This window comes from Mchenga conophoros, linkage group LG8 (assembly GCF_057382185.1).
Source record: "Mchenga conophoros isolate Kocher_MC1m ecotype Shallow Benthic linkage group LG8, M_conophoros_male_GT1.1, whole genome shotgun sequence".
Lineage (NCBI taxonomy): Eukaryota > Metazoa > Chordata > Actinopteri > Cichliformes > Cichlidae > Mchenga > Mchenga conophoros.
Genome location: NC_140533.1, coordinates 12972512 through 12994283, shown reverse-complemented (window position 1 = coordinate 12994283; position 21772 = coordinate 12972512). Strand labels below are relative to the sequence as shown.

The 21772-nt window shown below is 42.0% G+C and overlaps 1 protein-coding gene across 7 annotated transcripts in view; it reads right to left on the bottom strand.

Annotated features, from left to right (window-relative positions):
- mpripa (myosin phosphatase Rho interacting protein a) overlaps positions 1 to 20838 on the bottom strand; it is a 54107-nt gene extending 33269 nt beyond the window's left edge. For 5 of the 7 annotated variants that reach the window (XM_085284273.1, XM_085284272.1, XM_085284274.1 and 2 more), the window contains exons 1-3: positions 19965 to 20837; positions 17693 to 17770; positions 14877 to 14942 (exon numbers count right to left, since the gene is read on the bottom strand). In XM_085284273.1, the coding sequence (XP_085140399.1) occupies positions 14877 to 14942; positions 17693 to 17770; positions 19965 to 20084 (264 nt within the window). In that variant the 5' untranslated portion in view covers positions 20085 to 20837. Of the gene's footprint in view, positions 1 to 14876; positions 14943 to 17692; positions 17771 to 19964 lie in introns of all 7 variants that reach the window. The other 2 variants (XR_014893601.1, XM_085284279.1) reach the window with 2 other exon arrangements.
- Between the last annotated feature and the right edge of the window lie 934 nt (positions 20839 to 21772).

The window sequence follows — 21772 nt, the reverse complement described above, 5'->3', positions numbered from 1 at the left end:
GTGAAGACAGCTCTGTTCATATCAGTAGTGATGATAATTAATATTCAACACAACAGTAATGTTGAGTACTGATTAGTATCCAAGGAACAATTTGTTCTGATAACCTAACATTTAAGCTTATTTATGCAGGATGTGAACTTCAAACATGGCAAGTTGTCCACTTATTGGAAATGACTGCACCATTTGTGTGAACATTTGAAACTTGCCAAGCCTCCAAGCAAAGATAATATGAAACTTCTACCGTTATATGCCGGAGCACTAAATAATTCTACAACACAATCAATACCTCAAAATAATCGTCTGTTAGCTGGCACTGAAGAAAGTGCCAATGACACATCCTCCTACTAATGGCTGAAAATTGGTTGGTGGTCCTCCCTTTGTGCCCAGTTAATTTGGGAGTGTGAGATATGTGCAGATTTCCACAACTGACTTTGTGAGCAATACTAGTACAGCATCCAAGTAACTGTAGATAACTTCATCAGCGTGAAAGTGCTTACGCAGTCAAAAACAGCAAGTGAGGTTATTGAGGAAAACAATTAAAGACAACAGCAACTATTTCAAGTTGTACAGTCGGAAAGAACAGGGGGTGCTAATCATTAAAACCACTGACAATATCGCAGCCAGGATGCACTATTCTGCTCAGATGCTGTGTGGCAATATGGTGGTATTCATTAGAAACCACATCTGTTTATATAATGGTAATCAGTGAGTTCCATACATATCTTTGTGCCTGGGCTTCCTTTGCTCACTGCAATTCTGCAGCTAAGCAAAACAGCCCATTCTCCCTTATGACACAGTGGGAGAAATATTTGCTTCTTTTGGCAGCTCACTGATGGTCCGCTTTCTTTTTTTCCAATTGCGAAGCAAATTCTCGTCCTCTGCCATCAACATTTTTGGGTTCGATTGACTCGTTTCTGTTCGTGGAAAGCGAGAGGCCGTTTGAAAATGACTCACGAAGATTGTGAGGTAAATTGCATTATACTGTGCGAGTCACAAGTTGCAATACATTTTCCAATACATTCAGTCAAGTTCTCACAATCAGCATAATTGCAACTAAATATGCTGCCAAGGTTAGCTACGAACACCTGTCCGTTAATTAGAAACATCTGTTATTGGTTACTAGGTGCCACTCTGTCTGCCATCCTGTGTGGTGACAAATTCAAATGCTATGACTTCACTTCTTGAGTTACATTACTCGTCTTTAGACATGTACCAGCAGGCTTCTTTATTCTGCATCCAAAGCTATTCTAGTTTGATCATTTCAGACACTGGAGCCAAAAGAAAAGCCGATGAACTGGCGCCGTTTCATCCTGATTCACGTGCAAAAGCTTGAAATCAGGTCTCTTCAGGGTCCATCCTCTGCTTGCTACAAATAACAGCAATTATGCGATAAATTTTTCCATAGCAACTGAGAACAACAGGAGCAAACACACATTTTTTGATACCAGTAATCGAGCCAACAACCAGCTGCAGGGAAATATCCTCAGGTGCTATATGGATGGGAGTCACCTTTAGCTGTGCTGCAGAGGACCATCAAACCACCTCCTTCCCAAGCACATAATCATCATACAACAACAGATATACATTGTGATCAGGCTAGGAAATAGAGTTGAGAGATGTGTCACAGGCAACACTACAATCATCAAGTCCAACAGCCTCTCGGTTAGGTCATTTTACCTCCGTATTAAGATTGCTTTCAGCAGGCACAGTAACAGCCCCCTCTGTAACACTACTATATCCACTATAGGTCTGTACTCCAGCTAAACATATAGATGGATTAAAACAATAACAATAATCAAAATAAACCATGTGTTATAAAGTGCAGTCCTGTCAGGCATTCTCAGATACACCTCATCCCACTGGTATGCATTCTGGACTTTCAGACGGTAACGAAGCAACAGAGCTACAGCGGAGGCTGGAAGAACACAGCGCTAACACACAATATTATGTGAAAAAAAAAATGAACAAGAGCAAAGGAAAAACCACAGCACACATTTCACACATATTTGTAGAAGATATTTCAGAGAGGGTTGTGGGTGGCAGCAGCGCTTCTCTTCTTATGGAGAGTGGTGAGAGAATGTGGGTGGTTTAATGCTGTGTTAGGAGGCCAGCAGCCGACGAATGCAGAGGCGGAGGAAGATGAGGGTGAGTAAGTGATGATGAAGACCTTTCTTTTTTTGCCGCTGCTTAGTACAGCAGGATTCTCTTCAAATGCAGGCTATGATTGCAATCGGTCAATCAAGTGCAGTAAACTACAACTATGTGAACCTGATCTCCGGCTGCCCGTTATGGTGGCAAGCCAACAATAGAATAATAAAAACACATGTAGTCACACAAAAGTCAAACAAGGCATTTACGGTAACGCAGTATCACTCAGCCAGGAGCTGTTGGTGTGACGCCTGTAATAATGACTACATAATAAAAAGCAGCAAAAGGCAGAGTGTGAGAAATCTGTCAGCCTATGTTGAAGTGGTGACAGAGTTGATGGGCTGGCAGCAGAAACAGGTGCTACAGTCGAGTTGTGTCATGTTGCCTTGGCTGTAAGATCTAAAAAGTTGTTGTTAGGGTGTGTGTGTGTTTACCCACAGATAACACCTTTTCTTTTTCTCCCAATAATCTTTGTGAAAGCTGCCCCTTTCTTCTCTGAATCATCTCAGTGTCAAAAATCATTATTTAATAATTTCTCATCTGCTCCTTGCCGTCTTCACTCCTTCTCCTGACTTATGAATGGAGCCTGTTATGTCTACTCACTGCTTATCTGTTCAGTTTATACCCTTCACTTGAGGTTGTAGAGACGGTGCCAAATAATTACCCTATGTGTGAAGGGACTGCATTGGTTTCTACGATACCAATCTCTAACCGAGAAGGGCTTTCTCTGCCAAGTCCACTGTCTCATGTCATACCTTCAATGAAAGTGATCCAACTTTATAACAAAATCTCCACCAAATTTTATTAAATTTGACTTTGCACCTTTTGCATACTCCCACTGACATTGAGACAAAATCATCTAAAAGATACCTCTGTTTGTCTGAGTAATAGGATGACAAACAAAGAATGCAAAGACTGTAAAGAAGCTTTTTTTGTTGTGCCACATGCTCCTGTCAGCAAAGTGGATCACAGAGACAGGAAACTGACCTTATGTAAAATCTTGGGTGGCTGGGAGCTGAATGCACAAATGCATGTCACATCAGTGCCGCAGTTAGATCCTAAAACACATTCATCAAGCAGTCCACCAGCCTAAATTCATTCCAACAGCTACTCTCCCAAATGAATGCTGGAAGCCCAGCGCATTAAGACTGTTTTGCAACACTGCTATTATCCATTGTTAGTCTTAAATGTTAATGATCTTAATCACTAACTTCTAGCACAGTAAACCCTAAAGCCACAGTTCTGTGGTCAGCTTTTGGCTCCAATGCAAAAACACAGCACTTGTTATAAGATTACAAGTTGCCTCCGAACACAACTGTCTGAAATGCTGCTGCACGCCATTCAGTGCACTGACACAGCACTTTGGAAAGTAGGCCAAAGTGAAAAGGTACCCGTTCTATGCTTGGTCTTCTGATGCTGTTGCAGTCTATAATAAAAACTTCTATAGTCACAGAAAAGGTTCATAAATACAAATAACTCAATTAAACAGCTAGTTTCTGCACCTTAGTCAGCTCTATGAAGAAATTACAGAAGACATGCAGGGAGATACCAAATAATTCTTCAGTCCAGTCGAGGCAGAATTTGCCCATCAAGCCAAAAGGAATGGAAGGGAAAATGGAGGAGGCACAGGAAAATGTTTCTTCACTTAATTAAGTTAATACATCAACTGTGGAGCTAGCTTTTTTCCCCTACAAGGATGAAAAGCAGCGTAATCAAAACAGCAGTGACAACAATTTCAAGCAACGAAGCGAGGATTCATCAGGTAACAAAACTTTCCAGATTTCTTTATGCGTTCTAGGACCAGACACCATTAAAACTAAAGCACCATCTGGTCATTGTGACAGGCCAAAACAGTCAGCCATAATTTTAAAAAAAAAATTTAAAAAAAACAAACAAACAAACAAAAAAATTAAAAAAAACTGCTCACTGATGATGAAGGCAACATGTTTTTTCCACAAAGCTATAAGTACTGTATTACAAGAACTTTTTAAAAATTGCATCCATGAGTCATTTTTGATAGCTAAAGTTACAAAGAAGGTGTGTGCTTGTTGCCTTAAAGCTGAGAGAAAGCACAGAAGAGAGAGGACCACACTGAGGGTGCAATCGCTGGAAGCAAGCCAGAACACGGCTGTTGGAAAAGGGAATTTTGGGCCAGCTCCTGAGGAAGCTGGAGCAGGTTATTAAAGAGAGAGTCGCTCACCCAACAACAATTAGCAGCAAGCCAAAATCTTCAACTCCACGTAATGTAGGTTTTATAAGCTTGAGCTACTCATTAAAAGAGGCCCACATAAGTAAAAACTTCTACTGGGAGACATTTTCACCTGTATATCAAACATACTTGAAGCTGAAAGTGTGCACCATCACATATGAATCCTATTCTTATCCTGTAATTGTAAGCAGTGACCAGACGCAGCTCTGAGGCTGCACTTTTTAAAGATACCTTTGCTGCAAAGCCCTGACATTAACAGGTGACAGGATTGCTGGGTCACCATGTTGAGGCAAAAGGTCAAAGGTCACCTAATACAGCTGCACCTGTCATGTCTCTGAAAGACATTCAACTGCAGCTGTGGCCACTACAGGCTATCCCAAGGCAATGGCTTCAAATCTAAGGCTAGCCTACAACTGAACTTCCAACTGAGGTGCTAACCAAATCAAAAATTACAGTTACAGGAGGTTTATTTTAAAACGTGTGTCCAAAATGTATCTAGCCCAAAAAAAGTAATCTAAATATATTGGGAAGCATTTTTTGGTTTGGTTTTAAATGTATGTTTTTTACTTTCACTTTGCCTGCCAGTGTCCCTGCGCCACCACCACTGAACATGCAGACCTTCCCACTGTTTTATTAGCACCCGTCTTGGAGCTAGCTAACCTCTCACCCTGATACTTTAAATGAAATCTTTTGTCAGTGTCCTGGTCTGGTGTTTAGAACAAACTGAGCGAGCAGTCTGCCAGGCCCCGTTTGGCTTTATAGAGCAGGGAGGGGTTTAGGGGGGGAAAAGAAGTTACACAATACTGGTGGTTGCTCTCCCCCAGCACAAACAGTTTATTTGCCAGACAGAGCTGGAATGGAAGAGAGAGATACAAGACAGTGGCAGGATAAGTGAGCGGTAAAAGGACGGGAAAGTAAATTGGACTGAGTAATGTATAAGTGAAGTTCTTGTTTAGCCAAATCCTCCAGGAATAAGCCTTTTTCTGGTTAATGAATGGCTGGAAATCATTAAAAAGTACAAGAGAGTGACTGAGGGAGGGTTGAAACGAAGGATGGTAAAAGGATATTCTGAAAACTTTTCACCACGGCACAGTACTCGTCCACAGTCAACCAGAATTCAACTAAACCTCCTTCACATTCGCCAAGAGAAATATGACACCAGAAAGAAAGTGCAAAGTCACAGTCAGCTAAAGTCCCACATAAACACAAAATGGAGACCTGGCACACTTTTAATGATCCTGTCAACAGTCTCTCTCTCTCACTCTCACACACACACACACACACACACACACACACACACACACAGAACGCCAATATAATCACTATGGTATGCCCTGAACTCGAAGTTCAGGTCGCTGCCATGGTAAGCGAGGTTCTAAATCAGTATTCGAACACCATCATTGCTGTTGATGCCCAAAATCCCACACAGTCCATGAAATAACAAACAGTAGTCCAACACCCTGCATAACCTTAATTATTATAATCTATTCTCACACAAAGGCATTTAACCGTGAATACCATGCGATGCACTAAGGTTACCAGTACCAATATGGACACAGTGGCACAAAATGTGTTCACAACTACAACAGCAAAGTGTCTTTAAAAAAAAAAAACAAAAAAACAAAAAGTGTTTCACTTCAGAATTTGCAAAGATAAAAGTATGTGTTTGCTACTTTACATAATAGCTTACACATAACCTACCCCTCTAGCAATTGTGAAGGGGATGTGAGTGACATATATTTTGGCATAATTGTAAGTCCATCTTTTGTCGCTACAGTAATTTCAGCGCCATTATTTGCAGGCATATTAAACCATCTGGCTGTGGAACACACAATCACTATGAACAAAGGGAAGCTAGTGAGAAGATATGAAATTTTATATATATATAAAACTTTAAATTACATTTTATATTTAAGAGAAAACAACTAATATTAGTCAATGAAACAACTAAACACAAATAAAAGTAACTGATAGCAGCTCACAGATAGGCTAAGCCCACGAGTTTAATATTTAGAGGACAGACTTGGTCCTGAGCCAGTTACAGGATACTGCTGACTGAAGAAAAGGAAATGTCTCAGAGTATTTATATCCGCCATATCCAGAACAATGTGGTCACTAAGACAGAGACAAAAACTAAGGAGCAAAGATAAGAATACAGATGGAGAAATTCAGGCCAAAAGCATAACACAGAGCAAGACTGGTAATATATTAACTGAATATGCAGCCTAGCCCATCTTTCCTAAGACCCTTCACCGTGTTTAGTTTAGTTGAGTCATACTCTCTTGGTAATAGCAAACTTGCATGTCAGCACTCAGTTGGAGAGTGCTCATGCATCTTTTCGTATCTTTACTGAACACACTGAGCAATCACAACACAGGCTGGAATAAGCAAGCGAGTCAGGTGTTCTACGAGGTTGGAAGACTGGGTCATAGATTAAAGCCTCCCTAAAGAAACCAGTGTGGTTACTGACAGTCTTCTGTTGTGAGTCATGCCTTAATCACCACTGTTTTCACTCGATGTTCATAGAAGCAGTTCAGAGTTGTGAAGTGAAGAAGTGACAAAAAGATTTTAAACAATAGGACCCATTGTCTTCAAATGACAAAAACATATTTTCACGCACAACACTTCTGCGATTATCTCCCATGGACAGAGAGACAAAGGTGGAGAGAACGAGTGAGCTACAAACATATATCAAAGCCAGCATATTGCTGAATCTATGCTGTGAGGTATGAAGGCATTTCTGAAGGCCCAAAAAAGATGGTTCAGCCTGATCGAGGCAAGGTGGACCTACTGAAGTGGCCAATAGGTACATAGAGATATTCAAGAAAGAAATACTCTATCCACATCAACTAGATGTGGTACTCAAGTGTGTGTGTGTGTGTGTGTGTGTGTGTTCACTTGGATTAACTGCCTTTAATGAGCTGAAACTAACTGGATCTTAGAGAGCGAGAGCAAGAGAGAGAGGCTGACATGCATCACGCTTGTTTAGTCAATAAGAGACATCAACAGAAAAAAAAAAGTTGTGTCTTAGGTCATAAAGCTACAAATGACAAATCACTGTTGTCTTAGGATGATGATGCTTCTACAGAACAATGTTTTCATGGAAAAACAGTACTTTGAACCAGAGCACAGGAGTGGTGTGTTATTTAAAAACCCCATGCTCTCATTAACACACTTATTCACATAGCACTTTGTGCTTGTGAGCTGGCCTGAAGCATGACCTTACTTCATCATGCTGGCTATCGTCAGGCGAAATCATTCACAAAGACAGTGCTGCACTAAAAACTTTGTCTCCCAGCATTTGCATGGAAGTTTGCAAACACTCACCACTTCCCAGGTGTACTGAAACCTAGCATCACTTACAGGACTCCAAACCTGTGTGTCTGGGGCCTTAGGAATCAGTTTCACGCACAGCCAACCAGTCGCGAGAACAAAAATTGTACCTTAATGACTGGTGGTTGCTATGCGACCACCAACCAGCCTTCAGACCTGTGTGACTGTTTTTATTGTAAGCTAGCTGTTGAGCCTGTTGTTTGTGTTTTAATGACTTTAGCATATACTCATCCAATTCCATCATCAAGCTATGAAATTTCAAATCAGGCAGGCCTGTGTTGTCATTTTTGGTTGGTTGTGCCAGAGCAACAATGCTTACCGAAGTTGGCCCTCTTACTGTAGTGAAACTTTATCAGCCAACAAGTCAGAGCAATGATAAGATCTTCAGTGCAAAATTGGGAATTTAACTAGGACACAACAGGGACAAAAAAGAAAAAATCCCCACAAAGTCCCCATTTCTGCACACAGAAACAAAAACAAGGGAATTCTTGTTATAAATGTACCACACTGGGTGAAAGCTTTATGACTGGGGGTTGCTATTCAGCTGAATGTCAGTTACAGTGCTGCAGATCCTGATTATTACAAGCTGTATGAATTGCTCTTCCCATGGTTTTGTGGCTTTGTGCACTGGGTATAGTGACCCAACTGTAATCCATTACTGTTTACATTCCAGCAGATCAGTTCCTACTGGAACCATGGGGAAGGAAGGGCAGGGGTTAAATAAGACTCTCACGCACCATATCTCTACAAAACCAACATATGCCTAACCCAGAAACCATATTCAGTGCTCTAATATGGAGAGATTATACCACTTCTATCCACCAGAGCTGCAACGAACGTTTATTCTTGTCCCTTTGTGCTATAACGCAAACAAATGTACTTCATGTGGTTCACACTTCTTTCTCCACTCATTTTCTCATCGCTTGCTGTGAGTGGAAGACTAGAGCACCTCTAAGTATTCCTAATTTGATGGGGTGGGGTGGTAAAACTCTACTTATTCCCCCACATAGAGTGGCCTGGAGGCAAGAAACACAGCTCAAAAGCCGTGCCCACTCATCCATCCCCTAGCTCTCACCCCAAACAGACACTCACTGCGAAACGTTTAGATTCATGTTTCTCAGGTGCAAAAAAAGAGAGAATTTACGCATGTTTCAGCATGTGAAAAGGTTTTACAAGGCTTGAAGGCAAATACAGGCCGGGGCTCTATGGGTTCATGTCAGAGATTAAGCAGAGATGCAGCCGGAGTGTGCGTATCTCAAGTTAAAAGAATGCACAAATGTGTGGGAAATGGAAGGAAGTTTGTCTAAAAGAAAAAAGAAAAAAAAAAACCTCTCAGTTCTTGGACAAAGCTATGGGGCAGAAGTCCACTATTTGAATTCCAGTAAACACAGCAAATTAATCGAGCCAAGATGAAATGTGAATGACTTAAACAGCTAAAACATCATGAGAACATCATGTTCTCGTTGAATACGGCTGCGATACAGACTGCAGTCAATACAGTCTAAAGGCAAACGCAATCCAAGTGTATCTGAAAGGGTCTTTTGTGTACTGCAACTCAATAGGGAGCCTCACTTCATTCGCAGGTATACTGTGCTTGTTCAGCCTGGGATAAAATACATTAAGCGAACAGCGTGATAACACAACCTGCACTGTGTTCCCGCAAAGGTCTCGAAATACAATGAAGAAATACTGCACACAAACCACCCTCAACGTTAATAAGAGATTAGCAATGCACAAGCCTGATGATTCAGTGTGACCTCAGACACCACAACACAAGAGTGATAAATTCCCAAAGAGGAAAGTTTAGATCACATAATGAAGAGCATGTTTCAGTTAGAATAGGTTATCTATCGGTCAAAGGACGTTCACTGGGTGCGAGGTGATGTGTAGGGCATTTGACTGCACAGTGAAGGTTATTAGAGTATGGGTGTTGATCTTTCTGACTCTCGCTGTCATTAAAGCAGCTTTCCTGACAGTTTTTCTCATCTACATATCTGCCCTCACTCTGACGTGATAATGGATCTGGTGTGAGAGGCTGTTTCTCTCACCACACTTGGACAACTTCAACACACAATTATGTAATTTGTCTTATTTGTTTTTATGTTTAACTCAAACTTATCGTAAAACCCACCTTCTGCATCTGTTCTCTGCAAACAAGGAACACTTTAATAAAGAGCTTACTCAGAACTTGCAACACCTGTTCCAGACGTGTCCTCTGCTCTCTAGTACCCTCTTTCACAGGTGCGCGCGCACTCACACACACACACACACACACACACCAATTCAGCCTTGCACATTTGTTCTGATGCTGTATCTGATGTTTTTGTCCACAGCCACAGCAGAAAGGCTTGCTCGACAGAGCCTAGAGACAACTTCAGCGCTCAAATCCGTGCTTTGCTTCCAGTCTGTTCTGTCCTATATCAGTCAGGTCAGAGACCTCTAGAGCTCTCAACAAAACTGAGAATCTGCCCCATGCATCAAATACCATGGTAAACTGCCGGTGGACAAAAGGGACAAATCGTGTTGCCTCAGCAACGCTGCCTGGACAAAACTGTGTTAGTCTGCTTTTAGAACAATCCAGCTGGTGCATTCAGCAAATACTGGGGACTGAACTGCAAGTGAGCTTGCTAAATAATTATGTCTTCTCTCCATATTTGCAAATACCAAATAAAACAACACGTATTCTGTGAACTAGTGGCACATTTTCAGCTATTCACACTCAAACAGCAACAGTAAACAGTTCTCTTTATCACAGTTCTCTTTATCGTTTTTACTGCAGCTACATTTTACCCCTCTCTTTACCACTTGTCTTGTGCACATAACAGCTCTCCAGAGCCACTGCTGCTCTTAGCAGAAAATCGTGGCAGTGGTGTGTCATGTTAGCTGTTCACTGTAGGTGGGCAACCCCAAATCAATGACTTCAAGTACTGTGCTCCCTCCCAGGTTTTTGCTAGTCCATTCCTTTCCCACAGAGCCATGCCACATCCTGCAGGTTGGAACCTCAACCCATCTGGGTTTGGTTAAGCCAAGACAGAAGAGCCATAAAAAAAAAAAACCAGGCTAAGAGCAAAACAGAGGGGAACCTCCTCATTTACAATCATAACGAGTGCTCCCAAAATTGGGTTTTGATGTGGTTTAGAGGAACGTTATACTGGCGAAAGCTGGCAAACTTTAAAAATCAATTTAGTTCATCTGATCTTAATGTTGACCAGTGTTTGCCATACAGACTACAATAAATCAAGAATATTTTGCGACATATTTTACCATTTTTCCCCCTCTTTAACATTTATGGACGTCCTCTAGCTCTTACACTCAACAAAAATATAAACGCAACACTTTTGTTTTTGCTCCCATTCCCCATGGGATGGACGTAGAGACCTAAAATTCATTCCAGATACACAATATAACCATCCCTCCCAAACAGTGGTCACAAATCAGTCCAAATGTGTGGTAGTGGGCACATCTGCTATATTGAGATAATCCATCCCACCTCACAGGTGTGCCACATCAGGATGCTGATCTGACATCATGAGTAGTGCACAGGTGTACCTCAGACTGCCCACAACAAAAGGCCACCCTGGAATGTGCAGTTTTTTGCACTATTGGGGGTCTGGGGACCCAGAACCGGTCAGTATCTGGTGTGACCACCATTTGCCTCATGCAGTGCAACACATCGTCGCATGGAGTCTATCAGATTGTCAATTGTGGCCTGTGGAATGTTGGTCCACTCCACTTCAATGGCTGTGCGAGGTTGTTGGATATTCGTGGGAACTGGTACACGCTGTCGTATACGCCGGTCAAGCACATCCCGAACATGCTCAATGGGTGACATGTCCGGTGAGTATGCTGGCCATGCAAGAACTGGGACATTCTCAGCTGCCATCTGCCCTGAACAATGTGAACCATGATTCATCCGTGAAGCGCACACCTCTCCAACGTGCCAGACGCCATCGAATGTGAGCATTTGCCCACACAAGTCTGTTACGGCGACGAGCTGGAGTCAGGTCAAGACCCCGATGAGGACGACGGGCATGCAGTTGAGCGTCCCTGAGACGGTTTCTGACAGTTTGTGCAGAAATTGTTTGGTTGTGCAAACCAATTGTTCCAGCAGCTGTCTGGGTGGCTGGTCTCAGACGATCTTGGAGGTGAACCTGCTGGATGTGGAGGTCCTGGGCTGGTGTGGTTACACGAGGTCTGCGGTTGTGAGGCCGGTTGGATGTGCTGCCATATTCTCTGAAACGCCTGTGGAGACGGCTTATGGTTGAGAAATGAACATTCAATGCACGGGCGACAGATCTGGTTGACATTCCTGCTGTCAGCATGCCAATTGCACGCGTCCTCATTGCTTGTGGCATCTGTGGCATTTTGCTGTGAGACAAAACTGCACATTCCAGGGTGGCCTTTTGTTGTGGGCAGTCTGAGGTACACCTGTGCACTACTCATGATGTCAGATCAGCATCCTGATGTGGCACACCTGTGAGGTGGGATGGATTATCTCAATATAGCAGATGTGCCCACTACCACACATTTGGACTGATTTGTGACCACTGTTTGGGAGGGATGGTTATATTGTGTATCTGGAATGAATTTTAGGTCTCTACGTCCATCCCATGGGGAATGGGAGCAGTAACAAAGGTGTTGCGTTTATATTTTTGTTGAGTGTATTTTGAAAATTCAGTCACTGTTAAACAGCTAGTCCCAACTTACCCTGTGTTTTGTTACCATACTAGCTTTCTGATCTGTTCAAGCAGTCCTGATATCATTCAGCTGCTCTGAGCATGTGAATGAAGACCTGACTGGAAACAAAGCAGAATACCAATTTGTTATCTGTTGTCATAAAGTATGTAAATGATTAATATGTTTAAATGTAGGTTCGCCTCCTATCACACATGCACATTTGCAAATGGATGGATGCAACGCCCTTACTACTGCTATAAATACAATCTAATCTTTGGAAAGTAATGATTATTGTGGCTCCTTGATGTGTTCCATGCCAAATATTTAATTTTTTCTAATCTCAATACTAATCGAATTGAAAACAGCCTAATAACAATGTCAGATATGTACACCATTTAGCCAAGTTTGTGCAGCTCTTTATTCAACTGAAAACAATTATTCTAATTAGCCTCGTGTGACAAGCGAGGCTCTATATTTAGTGGCACTTGATATTTCAAGCTCCAGACCCTTATTGTCCCTATACTTTTGATCCTCCACTCAGAAGAGGGATGAAAACACAAAGAGTGACATCCAGAGAGAACACTGAACAGAGGGAGGACATCCGCCACTTCACTTGTCTCTTCCTCATCATCTATGTTTCTTTCCATGTCATCCTCCTCCTCCATTCAGTGCCTCACAAACGAGCCTCAATATGAAGAGCACATTAGGGCCACTGCAGGATTTAAAAGCTATGTTCAGACAGATTTTGTTAGCCAGTGGTTTTATTTTATTCCAGTAAAAACAGTGGAAATAGACATAATTTAAGGTTGCTCACGTGCTGTCGTGTGCATGTATCTCAAGAGTTGTCAACTATATTGTACATGATATATCGCTGTACCTAGAAGGGGGGGGGGGGGGGGGGGGGGGGCGGAATAGTATAGTAGTTCCTGAGGGTTGGTGGCTGTTGCTGGGTAAAAATGTGTGCACAAATCTTCTAGTGATTCCTTTGGCTGCTAGCAGATTGCCTGCAGTTTTTCACGTTTGTCTGCAAATACTTGCTAACTACTAGCTGAGTGGTAGTTAAACTTGAAAAAGTGTGAGAAGAAGCTTCGCTTTAGCCAAATGTTTTTTTGTTTTTTTAAATTGGTGCAACTCTTACTTTCAAGGAAAACCAGTCCGTCAATGCCAGTCAACCTACAACCCAGCATTAAGCTAGCAATTGTCATGTGTCTGCAAGACTTCAACTGTGAGAATGCAATAACTGTAAAAGGACTTAATATGAGGAGAAAAAAAAAAAAAAAAGAATGCCACACTGCACCCCAGCACCTGTTCCCTTTATTACATCAAACCTCACACTAGCTTTTCTACTAAAATACCACAATGTGAAAGGGTCAAAGTCAATAAAACAAATACCGTTTCATCTACTTCTGCTTTCACCTCATTTCAAAACACATCCTACGCTTAAAAAAGGCTGTTGAACACTGCTTGGGTCAATCAATATTCAGCATGCCTACATCTTACAGTGCTAATAAAACCGACAAACTAGATTCCTCAACCAAGTCGACTACAAAACTCAAGCTCAGACAGAAAGTCTACATACTAATTTTATAATTACTACATAGATTTTAGTCTACTGACTAAATATAACTCGGTGATTTAATATGTCAGTCAATAAGTGGTTTTTCCAGTCTTTCCTTTAAGAACAGGAAGTAACCACGGGACACCTGCACATCAAGTGCACAGTGTAGTAACCACCTAAATAAACACACAAAGCTAGGTACATAACTTTGAATGTCAACACCACACGCTCATTCCTTTTCACACTACTGTATAAGCAGGCTTAGTGTTTAGCACGTTCACTAAATACGTGGTTGTATGGAACAAAGGACTAGTGCTAACCATGTGTAGGCTGCCTCATCAATCTCACATTTTCAGCACTTGCATCAAAGTTTTTCTTTGGTTTTAAAACAACTAATTTTGCACAGAAATCATGTAACTAGCATTTCTTGTCAGATAAACTAAACTTGCAACTAACAATGAAAAAAATGATCACACTTTATTATCATCTTACAATAAATACAACTTTATTACAGTAACAATTGCCACTGTAAATTATTAAATAGTAGCCAAAGCCTCTGGTTTAACTCAAGTGAAAAGAGAGCAGTCCTTTGATGTGAAGCAGGAAAAAGAAAGAAGTGAAAGTTTTAACGTCTGTTCCCCTTATGCGTCAAACTGCTGATGGAGTTGTTTGTTTTCAGAAGTCAAAGAGAGGGGAAAAAAACTTCCCTTTTATTTATATGCTGCAAATTTTCAATGTCATAGTAGCAGCAATGAGGTGAACAAGGCTGTGTAAATGAGCAGATCATGGTGCATTATAACACAGATACACTGAACAGTATGCTGCTGTTTGTTTGAACCATGCTTTGGTTGTTTAGACTGTGCCACCAGCTATTAACGGTCACAGACAAGCTTCAGAATATGAACAAAACAGGCAACAAAATAATCATCAGCTGACAGGAAGGAAGCTCACCATTTCATCCAGAGCATAGCGAAGTAAGCCGTGCTCGTAGAGGATAAAGAACCTCCTCTGCCATTTCTGTAACAAGACAAAAAAAACAACAACAAACAAATCTGTCATTACGGACATGATCACACAAAAGATATCAAACCATAGTCATTTATTTATTTATATATATATATATATATATATATATATATATATATATATATATATATAAAATAAAAAAAAAACTTAAAAAAAGAAGCCTCACAAGAAGTTGTGCCAGTATTTATCATATCAATCATTACACATTTTATAACTCTGGGCATGAGAGTCAAACACAGACTTGTGGAAGGCCAATAAATTTCTAAAGCCTGAGATTATTTTGCTGGATCTAGAAACTCCAGTGAAAAGCTTGAACACACACCTTAGGGTATAAAGACCGCACGCGCGCGCGCGCGCGCACACACACACACACACACACACACACACACACACACACACACGGAAGTGCAATCAAGTTTTTGGAAACAGTTGCTATACAGCAGTAAGCAAGTAATGCTGGCACACTTTCCTCTTACGGGACATCACAAGGCTTTCAAGCTGTGACAAGCTGGACAACATTTTTATCAGCATGCATCAGCTGCATTCGGTCATTAAGATTTCAGATAGTTGTAAAGAAAAGGAAAACAATTTGAGGAAAGAAGGCCTTCATATATAAAGTGCAGGTGTTATCACAACAAGAGCTAAGTGGATACAGACGTTCATAAGAGAAGACGAGATTACACTGCTGATTAAACTGTAGGATATATATGGAAAGGCATGCAACTGTGAAGCGCAGTATCATTATGTACCAGGTTAGCTGAGGGGGGGGGGGGGGGGGGGGGGGGGGTAAGTCTTGGTTTGAATGGGAATCCTGTCAGTTACAATAATACAATTTCCACTGATATTCATCCTCATTGTCTTGATCAGTTCTCTTCCACTGCCCTCATATCTTAATGTACCGCTTAGTCTCAGTGTTAAATTTCCTGGGCTCCTATTCTAACAGGGCCTGGTGCATGAAATATTGAGAGCTGCTCTCTAACCTAAAAGGCCACTGGAAGGTCTCAATAGGGGGGCCGAGAAGCCTCACAGGCAATGTTAAAGGGACATTGCAGTCCACAGATGCTTTTTAAAATAAACCAAACCAAACCAAACAAAAAACCAAACACGATATATTACAGGCTACAGAGGCTGATTATAGAATTCCAGCCTCACTGTCACAAAACAGAGCCAGACCCCTCCACAACCTGTTAAACTAAAGTGACCCTAAAACGTGACTCACCTGAGACATCAGCGGTTTTCTGTTTCTCTGTTATTTGTTTCAGTGTAAACCTGACAAATGTGCTCACGTCAGCACTACGTACAAGCCAGCAATTATACCCCCGCAGTGAAACGCTGACTGGGAGAATAGGCAGAACGCATCACTGATGATGTCAAAGCAGCGGCAGACTGTTGATAGTAGATCCAGAGGTGCTTTTCCCAAAACTCATATGGAAGCCATCAGCGAGGCTGTGAGAACTGAGACCTTTCTTCTCCTCCCCCACATTCTCCGCAGTCCTCTTTTTGGGATGCACCACCACAGCATATAATCTGGCAGCTGATAAACGACGGCTCCGATTACACGATACTGCAGTGGTAAGAGTTATTAAATGAAGTCAATATTAGGCTCATTATTTCCTAACAATGAGGCTTCACTGACAGAGGACCGAGATTCCCATAAGAATCTGCTGATTTCATGAAGTAGCCACTGAAGCCACAACAACAAGAGCTCTTGTTTATCAAATGAGTGCCAGAATGGATAAAGGAAATTAAAGGGAGGAGTAGCCACGCTACTTACCTAGCACTCTGAGCTGGTAAAACAAACTTAGCTTAGAACTTTGGTGGTAAACAACATAGCTTTGCCTAGCTAAATGGGGTGGGGGGTCTACAACTGTAAGCTTAGAACCAAAACAAAAATCATCACAGACAAGAAAAATGGATAATGGCTATGCTGGGATTTCCGCCAGTGGATGATGGTCGGGGTACACCCTGGTAACTAGACAGCCATCTGCACTCTCAATCCCTCCTTTGGGCAATTTAGAATCACCAATTACCCAACAATCATGTCTGGACTGTGGGAGGAAGGCGGCGTACCTGAACAGAAACCACGCAAGCACATCAAGAAGCTCCAGAAAGGCTCCAATACAGTCTCACAGCAGTTTGTGAAAAAAGGCACAACCTTTAATCCATAGATACGTGTTACTGGACATAGATTTCACACTTTTTTTTCTTGGTCCTCAACAAAACTTTTCATCAGTATCCAAATTTGACTTGACCTTGAGCATAACTTGGGCAAAGACCTGTTAGATGATCACTGTGTGCAAGTGTCACTAAAATCAGTACACTAGGATGACAAGTTTCCCCTAAGCTTCTCACACCTCGGGTGAAAACCTATTAGGTGACCAACACTGTAAGAGGAGCAGCATTTCTTGCCAACAGTGGACAGACGGGCAGACAGCGGATGCCTCGCCATGCCATAACGTCATCTGTCAGCTCAAAACCAAACAGGCTGCTCATTTTTCCTCAAAGCAGTTTAACAAAAAATCAAAACCACTACACCAATCAACCATTCAGACGAGCAGAAGCTAAACACAGGGGGGTTAAATGGACCTCTTCTCTTATAAAGAGCGCCAGTTTCTTGCCATGAATTTCTGCCAAAACTTCCAAAAGAAAGTCAAGAAGAGGTGAAGTCACAACATAATGCTCTCTTCTAAACACAAGCAATCTCACCACCAGCAAAGCTAAACACTTATGAAACCACTTACCCGAGATCTGTGTAAGGGATTGTCAAAATTTGTTCCCTCCGGTGCCAGAAGCAGCCATCCTGCATATATAGGTTTTGCCTGGTGAGTGGAAAACACAATGACAGTGTTGGAAGCAATCATTAGCATAATAAATAACTGTCTAATTATGGGACACAGAAGTTGATCCTGCAAGTTGAGACCACATACTATGACCTATTTAAAAACACACGCACACACTCACAAACATGTGTTAAACTCCGTGAAAGTGTTATAATAGACATTAGCTGCCTTGACTTTAGGCTACACTCGCCACTTGGCTTTATTCCAGAGCACCATGCTGCCCTGAAAAAAAAGAAAAAGGAAAGGCTAACACACACACACAGTTTTTCTTCTGATCCTCTAAGTGGGTGGACTGGTGGGTGGTGGGGGAAGCAAGAGGCAGAAGTTAGGAGGAAAAAAAACAAAAAAAAAAAAAAAAAAAAAAGCAGTGGATGAGAAGCAGAAGAAATTAGTGCCGAGCTTTTGTGGCTACAGATTTGCAATTCAAACATGTACTGAGAGACGCAAGTTGGCCTGGCAGTGTTTCTTAAGTTGTTCTGGTACATGCTTGAACTGTAGCCACGCTAGTAGTCAGCACTTGTCTGCCGAGCCAAGAAGCCCTGCATAACCACTGCATGCATACTGCGTGCAGGAGACCTTGCTGAACTTGATGTTTACATTAAGATCTTACCTGTGCCTAAAGAGCTTATCAAATTAAGCGTCTTACATAAATGCACATGTGCTTCGTCCCCCAGCCTATGAAACAGTAGCCAACCAATCTGAGTCAAAAGAGCTTGACATATCCAGCTGTCTGGCACTTCCATGTCTTTCAATCTGAGGTTTTGATTACAGTCATAACTTCACCCTATGTACGGCCGAGCATAATCCACCATAAAATCCTCTTTTGCTTTGATTACATGCAGCACAGCACATTTTCCAGCTGAGTGACTGTGTAAACAAAATGACATAACATTAATTTCCAAGCACAAGTCCAAATTATAACCTTGGACCGTCAAGAGTTTGAACAGACTTGCAAGAGAAACATTCAGACACTAAAAATGGAGGGGGAAAAAAATGCAAGATGAAGGCAACTGAAAGAATAAGAGAGTGGGACACTGTTGTTGTGTATTGTTGTTTTAATGCCCGTAGGGAGGAAAAAAAAAAAAAACAGTTTAGAAAAACATCTTATCTGTCCTTATAAGACTTGACAGCAATGGCAAGTCCCTCCTGAGACTGAGAAATAAGCGTGATGAATCTAGGTCACTTTTTAGCCTCTAATGGTTCAGTGGTTAAATGTACTCATCTGAGCGTGTTCCTGTGTCTTCATTTCGCAATGCCCCCCACCTCACAACCTCTTATTCCATGTCATCATAAAGGATTTTAATATTGCTTCAATAGCCTGGGCCTTTAAGGCAAGTGAAATTGGAGAGATGGGAGGTCAGAATGACAGTTCTGGTTGAAAATAGATGCTCCGCTTTTCCATATTTTTTCTGTGCGTGTGTCTGTGTAAAGACTTAATATATGGACTACAGGACTTCAAACCTCCAGCAACAGACAATCTAATAATCTTTAATAGCCATGTGAGGCCAACAAACGTAAGCCAATTTCTGTACCAACATCGTGGAGGACAATGATAGTGGACAATGTGTCTCACAGACCTGAGAATGAGCCTTGATCTTTCCCATTAAACAAGAATCCCAAGAGGAATGATCACAATGTGGGTCAACAAAGTTCAGCATGACACCATACCACCTTCACAACATAAGACTCCCTGCTGGGGACAATGTAAACAGTGAAATATCTCCACTAAAATAATAATAATAATGTTAAAAATAATAATAATAATAATAAGTCAGCCTCGCCCAATATTAGTCCATGTTAAAGTAAACTTTACAGTTTCTTAATTTAAGCAATAGTATGGTTCAAACTACAGTTAAATGATCAAAGGAGACAACATAATCTGAAATAATTACAGCTCCTGTAAAAGCAGCTGATAGCGTTGCTCCTGTGCTGCAGGGCATGGAGCTGGGTGGAAGCCTGCGTGTGTATGAATTAGGGTCAATATGCGCCCTTGGGCTGGAAACTAATTATGTCCAATTAACCCAACCTTTGCACTTCGTGGTCTATTAGCACACGACAAGTCGTTTGAAATGAGCACATCAAACAGAAAAGACAGCAACAGGATTTGCACTCCCATTAAACGGCACATAGTAAGAGTGAAACGCAATGGAAAGTTGCTGGAGCGTTTGTTTACCTGGTTTAAGTCTTCGTCGTTGAGCAGATGCGACTCTCTGGGCTTAAAGCAGTTCTGGCATTTACTTTTGTTGAAAATGTTGGCTTGAAATTTCCGACAGGGATTGTCTTTGAGTGACATGGTTGATTGAGGGAGCGACACTCGATGAGAAAAAAAAAAAAGAAGACTTATTTTAAAAGTCCGTGTTTGAGGGGGGAAAAAATCAGTTCTCACAGCAAAGACTGACGCGAGTTGCTGATGTACGCTTTCTAGAACAAAGCTATTTAACAGTGCGCAGTTCACCTGTCCCGAGGTTACCTGAGGCAGTGCGTAACCCCTCGTTAAGTGATATCTATATTGGTCATCTTGCGCGCGGGGTCGCCTCCTGCAGCTAAAGCTGAGCTGCTAACTTTAGTTTTAGCGTGCAGGCTTGGGCAGAACTTGTCAAATAAAGTCGTCGAAAGTGCGGACAGATGTTCGCGTGTCTCTCTTAATTACGTCCTCCGGCGAGGTGTCGACGTCTCACAGGTGACGCTCCGGGCCTCGAGCTCGCTGCAGAGGTCCCGTCACAGTCTCCATCGGGCGGAACGGCTCTTCACTGAGGGGGAGGGAGTCCACTTCGGCCCCCCTCTCTGTCTTTCTATCAAACAAGTGATAGCGCGGTCATTGCCGTTAAATCTTTTTCTCGCTTCAGGGCCACCGGAACGTTATCAAACTTCGGAAAAGCCATCGACGTGGTTGTCATGCCGCTGGATGAATAGCGTCGGGTCCTGTTCGTCGTAGAGCTGCTCCCCCTGTGGTACTGATACGCAGTCTGCGGTTGATGTTTTCGTGCAAATCCTCGTTCGGGCCGGACATTCAGTCGGTGGAGAGGTGAACGGGAGAGAGTGGGGCTGAGAGACAACGCCTTCGTCCAATCGGAATAGATGGACACGCCCAAAATCCAGGCCGTTTCTTTCGTGGACCAATAGGAAATCTTCCGAAGTGCTAATATTTTCCCTCATGCTAGGTGGTATTTAAAGGCCCACTTAACTTCCGTACAAAAACTCTGATGTTGTTAAAATTGCCTGTGCTCATATTTTGCTGTGTAGGGTGAATCCACGTCAATATTATTCCATTATTGTACTAATGAAAAAACATTATTTTTTTTAAATTCAGCTTGTGGAATACGGTTTGGTTTTTACATATGAAAGAAAAGTCTAAAGGTATACACAGAAATGGCTTCCTAATGAATTACTAATAAAATAAATGGCAGCAGGCCAAAAAAGGACACAGCACACATCATGCACTAATAGGGTTGCCAACCGTCCCTTAAAATACGGAATCGTCCCGTATTTAGAAACAAAAGCACACGTCCCGTATTGAGCTAATAAGGGACGCACTTTGTCCCGTAATACAGTGAGAATCAAAAGTAGTCTATAAATGTTTATGGAATTAACACTTTGTTTGAAAACATAATTCCCAGCCCCTCTCCTGCTTTGTGACCAATGAGCTGACAGCACACTTATGACAATTCGAGTATGACAATTCAGATTACCGCTCATCTCATTGGTCGAGGAAAGGTCGCTTGCGGAGAAAATACCGGAAGACAACAGATGACCACAACAAGAAGCATGGTCAACAGGGGAACAAACGCCGACTCTGCGGTGCAAGTCTCGGATGACAGTACACCTAAAGCTGGGCAGACACTGTGCGATTTTTTCAGTCACGTTATTCAGCTCCTGCTCAAACTGCACGATTGACTCACAGGGGTTAGACGTTCATAGGTCACGATGCAGGTCTCGCACTATACGGCCCGATGCTCTGATGCGACCTGAGTGCTCACACTG